General features: G+C 37.4%; 1 protein-coding gene across 1 annotated transcript; it reads right to left on the bottom strand.

The window, feature by feature from the left end:
* Positions 1-435: 435 nt before the first annotated feature.
* Positions 436-4818, bottom strand: LOC131803252 (uncharacterized). The gene is made up of 2 exons (XM_059124349.1): positions 2726-4818; positions 436-682 (listed from the first exon to the last, which is right to left on the bottom strand). The coding sequence occupies exons 1-2, from the start codon at positions 4816-4818 to the stop codon at positions 436-438; spliced, it is 2340 nt and encodes a 779-aa protein (XP_058980332.1).
* Positions 4819-9434: the final 4616 nt, after the last annotated feature.

Here is a 9434-nt window from a genome sequence, read left to right as displayed (position 1 = left end):
GGTTTAACAACCAAAGGAATAGCGGGACAATATTTTTTGCATTGAATAGCAGCAGAGCGATCAGCAGAGGCAGAGCAATAACATAAACAGAGATGATGCACTCAACGTATGTATGTATGTTTGTACGTATGTGCGTTCTCTGCCTATCACTTGATCGTCTGACTGCTCATCCATATTTACAATAACAATGCTAGTTATGATGGATTCTCTTTAGGGCGAATTCAAAGTAAATAATAGAAAAGGGAAAACAGAAAAAATGACATTAAGGTGGCTCTTGTAGCGTTAAAATATTAAGTACTGAAAATAATTAATTTAAATAATGTTATGTTTTCAAAAATGCTCTTTGAGCAACAAATCAAATTTAAATAATATTAAAAAATCATTTGAGTGATTTAACATCCCGGGCCCCATTGAAACCCTGGTTTCAATCAAACTTTATTCTTTAGGAAGTACGGCTAACTTTGCCACGGGACGCTTTAATGTAGTTTGTGATGTCTTGACTTCTGCCACTCGAACAAAACCGTCTGCTCCTGGAATAAGTTTGGTAACACGACCGATGGCCCATTTCATGGGGGGAACATTGTCTTCGTGTATGAGCACCATATCGTTGACTTGAAGATTTTGTTGTGGGTTTTTCCAGCGATAACGATTTTGTAACTGAGCCAAGTATTCTGTGTGCCACCTGCTCCAGAAATGAGACTTTATGGCTGAGATTCGTTGCCACTGTTGTAGATGAGAAATGTCAGAGTCGTATTTTATCTTCTCTGGAATACACTGCAACGGGCAACCAATGAGTAAATGCCCTGGAGTAAGCGCTTCTAAGTCGTTGGGATCTGTGGATATCTGGCAGATAGGACGGGAATTTAAAATTGCCTCTATTTCAACAAGGGCTGTGCATAGCTCTTCAAATGTAAGACGAGCACTAGGGAGCGTTCTGAGCAAGTGGCCTTTAGCTGATTTCACAGCAGCTTCCCATAGTCCACCAAAATGAGGAGCTCTGGGAGGAATGAAGGAAAATTCTATGAACTTCGCAGATGAATAATGAGCAACTGCTTCCTTATTTTTGTCGAGGTGGAAAAATTTATGAAAATCACTCAATTTCCTCTCTGCTCCAACAAAATTGGTAGCGTTATCGCAATAAATTCTTGACGGTACACCTCTGCGGCCAGTAAACCGTTTTAATGCTGCTATGAAGGCCTCGCTGGACAAGTCGGATACCTCTTCTAGGTGTACTGCCTTTGATGCGAAACAAACGAAGACAGCAATGTAGGATTTTGATGGAGCTTTCCCTCGAATCCTGAGATACGTTGGTATGGGACCAGCAAAATCAACTCCAACAACATCAAATGGGCGGAAACGGGTAACTCTATCTTTAGGTAAGTTGCCCATTACCTGAGTGAGTAATTTCGGTTTGTATCTTGTGCAATGTATGCACTGATGAACAACCTTACGGGCCAAAGACCGACAATTGATAATCCAAAATTGCTGCTGAACCAAAGATACTAAGGCCCTTGGACCAGCATGGTAATTAGAGCGATGAATGTATATCACCATGATTTTTACGAAGGGATCGATTTTGGGCAGGAGCAAAGGAAACTTCATCTCTGGTGTAAGCTCGGCATTTAATAATCGGCCGCCAACTCTTATTAATTGCACTCCAGAGACATCTTCTATAAATGGAGCCAATGATGACAGCTGACCAGAGACAAATCCATGCTTTGATATTTCAAGGAATTCCTCCGAAAAATAATGTTGTTGAATGCACCAGACTATCCTATGGAGAGAATGTGTCAACTCATCTGGAGATATAGAGGGCAAGTGGAGCGATTTCCTTGAACGAATTCGAAATATATATGAGAATATTCTGAGACATTTTAAATAGTTACTGAATTTATGGACTGCTTTTAGGATATAGGGTAAGTCCTCCTTTTTTGTTACCAATGTAATTTTTCGTCTTTCAAGCTGCATGTCCGCTTCGCTTAGACTTGGGCCAGAATAATTTGGCCAATTGAAAGATGGGCCAATAAGAAAGGAAGGGCCTACGAACCAAGGCGAAACCAGTATATCGGAGACAGAACAACCTCTGGATACTAAATCAGCGGGATTGAGTTCAGTAGGAACATATTGCCATAGGACATCAGGGCAAGTTTCTTGAATCTCAGCTACTCTGTTACCCACAAAAGTAGACAAGGTTGAAGAGTGGGACTTAATCCAATGAAGAGTAATCTGAGAATCCGACCAAAAGTAGATTTGAGAAATCGGGAAGTTAAAATATTGCTTTAATTGGCTCCAGAAGGTTGCGAGTAAATGAGCAGCACACAACTCTAATCGTGGCAATGTTCTCGTTTTCAAGGGCGCAACCCTTGACTTGGATGCGATTAAATTTACTGCTATGTTTCCCAAAGAATCTTCACAGCGAAGATATAAACAGCAATCATATGCCTTTATTGAAGCATCTCCAAATCCATGGACCTCTATGTTAGTTGAATTTGGCAGTCGAATGTATCGAGGAATCTTTACTTGAGACAAATTATTGTAATCAGCCATGATGGATTCCCACGCTGATTCAATTTCTTGAGGGACTGATTCATCCCAATCACATTTTATGATCCAAAGATGTTGGATCAATATTTTTGACCTGATGATGAGAGGGCTTATTAAACCCATTGGGTCAAAGAGCGTCGACGTCAGGGAAAGAATGTTTCTTTTCGTATTATGTGCATACGTTTTGGATGGGCGGAACTCAAAATGGAATGTGTCATTATCTGAGTGCCATGTCATACCCAAAGTACTTGTGACGTCATCATTTAGCGTCATTTCCTTTACTTCATCTTCACTTGAAACATAACCTGGGTAATTGCTATGCCATTTCGAGAGTGAAAATTTCGAGTAAGATAAAATTTCGGTGACTTCGTTCTTAATGCGTTTTAAAGATACAAGGTCATCCGCTCCAGTAACCATATCGTCGACATAAAAATCATTCATGATTATGCCTTTTCCTATTTCGTATGGGTTGGGAAAACGTTCTGCGGCATAATGTAGACTTCGAATTGCGAGATATGGTGCCGAAGCTGTCCCGTATGTAACGGTGTTGAGGGCAAATGTTTTTATCGGTTTGGTGGAGTCATCTCTCCACAGTATAAGCTGAAGTTGTCTATCCTCAGGGTGAACCAAAACCTGGCGATACATTTTGACGATATCAGCTGTCATTCCGTAACGATGACACCTGAAACGAAGCAGAGTAATTAATAAATTGTTCTGGATTGTTGGACCCACCATCATAATTTCATTCAGGGATGTTTGTGAAGAGGTTCGACATGATGCGTCGAAAACAACACGCAACTTGGTCGACACACTGCTGGGGCGAAGAACACAGTGATGTGGTATGTAATAGTTGGGAACTGAAATATTAGTGTCGTCCACCTGAGACATATGGCCCAATTCCTCATATTCTTTAAGAAATTGTGAGTAATCCTCTTTTAATTCAGGGTTTTTGTTCAATTTTCTCTCTATGGAAAAGAAACGACGCAGGGCAATGTCTCGTGAATCGCCAAGCACATTTGGGTCACCTTTAAAGGGTAATCTCACCATTAAGCGTCCATCCGATTGAACTGATACATTTTTCACAAAATGGTCTTCACATACTTTTTGTTCTCGGGACATATTTTGGCATTTGCTTTCAACGACGTCAATTTTCCATAGCATTTCAATATTTTTATTTATCTCTTGGAAAATATCTTTGTGTTGTACAATGGAGTAAGTAGACCTTTGTGATGATATTGCCGTTTGACTTGTATACTTTCCAGAGACAATCCATCCCAAGAGAGTTTTTTGTAAAGTGGGCAAATTTTCTCCAAGTTTAATTTGACCAACGGATAAGAGCGAAAAGAATGATTCTGCTCCGAGTAAAATATCGATTCCTCGTCGACGATGAAATTCTGGATCAGCTAGCTCTATGTTGGAGGGCAAATTGAAATCATTAACGGAAAGATTCTCATCAGGATGATAACCAGTTATATTGCGAGAAACCAGGAACTCTAATGACATATTGAAGTTATTAAGACGAGATCTTATTGTCGTTTGTGTTTTATGAGTGACTCTCAACTTCGAAGAGCCAACTCCAGAGACATCTGTTGAATTTGTGCATTTCTTGAGATTAAGAGATTTGCATAATGTCTCACTTATGAAGTTAACTTGAGAGCAAGAGTCAAGCAGAGCACGGCCCAATTGATATTTTCCCTCTGAGTCACGAACCAATACTAATGCAGTAGCAAGAATAACAGCACTCACTTGGGGACTGGGTTTGGTTTGAAAGGTGCTATGTGTAGCAGCAGATGATGATGACGGTTCTTCTTCTTTCTGGGGACAGGTTGGTTCTAATTGCTTATGAAGAAGCGAGTGATGACGTTGTTTACAAAATCTACATGAATATTTTGAGGGGCATTGTATGTAACCATGCCCTTTTGATAAACAGTTGAGGCAAAGTTTTTGTTGCTTAGCTTGTTCAATTCGTTGATTAGGAGTAAGAACGATGAACCGCTGACAAGTTGATATCATATGACCCGATTTGGAGCAATGACTGCACACAAAATCTTGAGCCACATTTTTTGTTACGAATGAATGTTGTTTTTGATTATTACTATGTGAGTAATTTGTTGTTATGGTAGGGTTATGCTGTTTTGAAGACCGTCGGCACTGTGCGTCCAATTGCTGACAACGCTTGTCCAACATGGAGCAACATTCAGTCCAAGAGGGTAATTTAGAGTAATCGATGTATTCATCCCATCGTTGTTTGGTTTCAGAATCAACCTTGCTCATTGCGAGATGAATTATGAAGGCATCACAAATTTGTTCAAAGGAGCCAAGGGATTTCAAAGAGCTATAGAGAGCAGAAATTGTATCCACAATATTTCTCAATTGCTTTGGAACAGGTTTATTGGACTTCGGAAGTTCAAACATTGATGTCACATTTTCAAGAAAGATTAGTGTGTCATTATCGTACCGCTCCTTCAATCTTTTAAGGGCATTAGAGTAATTTTCATCAGTGACTTGGAATGCCTTTATGGTTGCAAGCGCTTCCCCACTAAGACACGAGAGTAAGTGGTTGAATTTTTCCGAAGTAGAAATATTTGGGTCATTGTGGACCAAATTGTTAAACGTATTTATAAAGTTCTTATATTCCAGATATTTCCCGTCAAACTTCGGTAATTTTAAGCTGGGTAATCTATTAGATGGGACATGAGGCAACACAAAAGATTGATCAGCTATACTAGGACGTCTACTTTGCCCAATTTGAGTAAGAATTTTAGTTTTAATTGAAACATACAGTTCCTCAATTTCGGCTCTTCCATTATCTCTGGGGGACAATCTTTCTATCTGACTTTGGTAGTAAGAAGCTTGCTTGTAGTGGGATTCTACAATTCCCAACCGACACTCAAGTTCTGTATGAGACAATGAAGTGTTGGATTCAATTATATTTTTAATTCGGGTCATACTCCCCTTTGACGAGCCACGTTGTTGTTTCAATTCCTCAAGGGTTGTGTCCCTTTGGGAACCTTGGACTTGTTCATCAGTCATTTGGAATTATAATTTATTATAAATTTGTGTAAAAATGTTTTCCGTTGTTTACCGATGATAGGATTATGTTGCGCAAGAAAAAAAGCCGGTTATGAGAATGCCGTCTCAGTCTAATTTTCAGCTTCAGCCACTTGAGCAACGATAGTTTTAAAAATGGCACCAAAAAATTAGATGAAAAGTAGGCGAGAATGCTGTCTCACTCTAAATTTTCAATTCAGCAATATTCCTTATCGCTTATAAAAATGGCTTCGATTCTTTCGCAAAATGACGGAGTAATGGCTGACAGTAAAAAGGCGGGCAAACAAAATCCAAATGCACTTGGGTAATATGGAGCAAAAATTGTAGGTTAAAAAGACACAAGTGTCCTGTCACGGTCGCCAATGTTTGAGGATTGCCTATTTTGACAACCCCGGAATATGTTTCATATGTAATTAAACACACTCCTAACTCAAGGGTTCGACTTGAGTATGTAAATTGACTTACTCTGGGCAATTGTGTTGTCTATAGGGCCACTTACGACAAAAGTGTTTTAATACACCTCTCCGCCTTTAATCTGACCACGGTTATCCAACAGCAAGTAGAATTCCCTGAGCAAGTTCTTTCTCCTGGAAGAGCAATTTGTCCAAATATTTTCTTCCTCTGTTGAGACACGCCAAAATTCTCGCCTTCGTTTAGTTCCACTTTTAGCTTAATTTTTATGCAATTTTCTCCAAAATTAATTTGCAATTTTTACTCAACCACTGTGTTGGGTAATATCTACTTTTTTGTTTGCCTCTAGCCCGTCACCAAATTAAAACACTTCTTCACTCTTTAGTTGTTTCAAATAAGAATGTTTTATTTCTTTTCTATTCTGGTTTAACAACCAAAGGAATAGCGGGACAATATTTTTTGCATTGAATAGCAGCAGAGCGATCAGCAGAGGCAGAGCAATAACATAAACAGAGATGATGCACTCAACGTATGTATGTATGTTTGTACGTATGTGCGTTCTCTGCCTATCACTTGATCGTCTGACTGCTCATCCATATTTACAATAACAATGCTAGTTATGATGGATTCTCTTTAGGGCGAATTCAAAGTAAATAATAGAAAAGGGAAAACAGAAAAAATGACATTAAGGTGGCTCTTGTAGCGTTAAAATATTAAGTACTGAAAATAATTAATTTAAATAATGTTATGTTTTCAAAAATGCTCTTTGAGCAACAAATCAAATTTAAATAATATTAAAAAATCATTTGAGTGATTTAACAGTCTTGAACATTTATTGTCACTTCTATAACATGTAAAATATTTTGACAAATTATAGCACTATATTTATTTCCTATTAAATCTTTGACCATCCAAGTAATGAAGCCATATATTTTAAATTCACCAGGATATGGAGTAATAATTTTCTTGTATATTTCTGTAACTCCGTTTAATGCCATTTTGTAAATTATTTTTATCATAAAATTTTTAAATGCATTTGGAGATATTATGCTTTCTGTGGAACCGATGTCAACGAGAAAATTTTTTGGTCCCTGAATATGAATTTTGAAGAAGGACCTTCAAAACAGTACGATTCATAATCAGGGACCAAAAAATTGTCTCGTTGACATCGGTTTTGTGGAGTTCATATTACGGCTATGGGAGACTAAAACTCCAAATCGGATGAAATATATATGGGCGCTACAGCTGTATCTTAACTAATTTTCACCAACATTGACATATTTGCTTCTAGGCTGAATTCGGTCGTATGTACAAGAATCCATTCGATTTTGACGAATATTCCACATAAGGCACACATTAAAATTGAAATGAGACGAAAATGCGCATTGGGTGCGCATTATTTATGAATGCTCCGACAACACTATACATGGGAGCTACATCCAAATCCGATTATAATCAATTTCAACAGGTTTTGTCCTTGCACCAAACACATAATTTGTTGAAAATTTTATCTCAATCGGACAATAAATGCAAACTCTACTTTGTTTACAAATATATATGGATAGACGGACGGACATGCATAAGTCGACTCAGAATGTGATTCTGTGAACTATATATACTATAGGTCTATTTGGTTTCCTTGTGCTTGTTACAAACAAATGCACAAAGGCATGATACCCTGTACCATAGTTTAGTGTCTGGTATAAAAATGAGCTAAGTTTGGCCAGAAAGAACGTTTAGTACGATCCACCATAAGGTAAAGAAAATATTAAAAAAAAAAAATAATTGGACTAGGGTTGAATATTGGGTCCACTTCCATCGTCTAATAAATTCGGCCGATGGTAACGGTCCTCTTTAAAAGAGGGTGGGTGAACGTATGCAATAACCTGTCAAAAAAAAAAAAAAACTCGAGGGCTAGAGCAAAATGCGAACCTATGCAGGCAATGATCTTTCACAAAAGGTAGAACCCATTAGAAACTCTAAGTAAGAAATTTTAAACAATTTTATTAGAAAAAGTGCTCTTAATCATCAAAACACTGAGCACTGGGAGATATTGTTGTATGAGGCTATAAGTACACGTGAAGGTTTAAAACCATGTCCTGCCAACGGTTATTATGGAAATGTGTTCTATTGTAAACGAAATTATACTAAAATATGCACATATTGAAACTGTAGTGAACCGATAAAGCTGGAATTCTAAAATTTGGAAATAAAATATATATCTATTAAAAAAGTTCACACCATGTTTCCATTGGTACCAATTTTGGACCGGCAACATTGTCCTGAGAGGCACAGTGGGTTTTAAGCTTGTGCTGTCACTTAATATTTTGGTACTAATTAAAGGTGCCTTGCAATATTTTGCACATTTTCTGATAATGAGTTCTATTTCCATTTTTGTATGAAAAAATAGGTTAAAGTCAATAGTATTAAACACACAAAAATGTTCAAGTAGCTCTGTTAACGTTAACTTTGATCTGTAATATTCTTTGATAAATATAAGGTTTGGGTCTTTGTTATTTAAATTTGGAATATATCTCAACGGACCTAGAAATAAATTAAGGAAATGGCTGGATGTTTCATAATATGGTGTGAACGTTTTGATACATTGATATTTTTAACAACCAAATATTTAAAAGTAGCAACTACCAGCAACTTCGTATGCGAAACAAGTAAAAAACTGTAAATTCGGCAGAGCCAAACTTTTAATACTCTCCACAATATGCAACAAATTTGGTAATTTTCAAAAAAATAAAATCCGTTAAAAATTCTAGTAAAATCTTAAAAATACCGAATGTAGCCGTGTATGAACGACGACGTGGGCCTGCACTTTTTTCATATTCAAATGTGAAATTAAAAAAAAAAATAAATCGGTGAATAATGTCGCTAAAATCGTCAAAACACGGAATATAGGTAGGTACCATTATATATGGGGCTACGCCAAAACGTGAACCTGCACAGACAATTTTCTGTCTGAGGCTGTAGTACCTATTACGAATTTCAAATACCAAACTTGAAACAATTCCGGGGAATAATGTCGCTAAAATCATCAACATACCGAATATCGGGAGGTACCATTAAATGGGGGCTATATTTAGACGTGGACCTGCATAGACAATACTCTGTCATAGGCTGTAGTATCCGTTACTTCACACTTCAAATACCAAATTTGAAACAATTGTGAATAATGTCGCTAAAATCATCAAAATACGGAATATCGGGAGGTACCGTTATATCGGGGCTATACGAAGACGTGGACATTCGCACACATTTTTCTGTCATGGGCTGTAGTATACACTACGAACTTCAAATACCAAATTTAAAACATTTCCGGTGAATAGTGTCGCTTAAATTACCGAAATACCGAAAAAGTGAATTATCTTTATATGGGGGTAATACAAAAACATGGACCTACATGATCCATTTTCAAT

The sequence above is a fragment of the Musca domestica genome, unplaced genomic scaffold (genome assembly GCF_030504385.1).
Source record: "Musca domestica strain aabys unplaced genomic scaffold, Musca_domestica.polishedcontigs.V.1.1 28, whole genome shotgun sequence".
NCBI classification, from domain to species: domain Eukaryota; kingdom Metazoa; phylum Arthropoda; class Insecta; order Diptera; family Muscidae; genus Musca; species Musca domestica.
The sequence above is the reverse complement of the archived record's forward strand: the minus strand, read 5'-3'. Positions and strand labels throughout refer to the sequence as shown.

Excerpts from the sequence above, each read along its gene's own strand:
- LOC131803252 (XM_059124349.1), bottom strand. The coding sequence starts at position 4,818 with ATGAGCAAGGTTGATTCTGAAACCAAACAACGATGGGATGAATACATC. Across the intron at positions 683-2,725 it reads GAGTTCCGCCCATCCAAAAC|GTGGCACACAGAATACTTGG; the intron begins GTATGCACATAA and ends TTTCTGGAGCAG.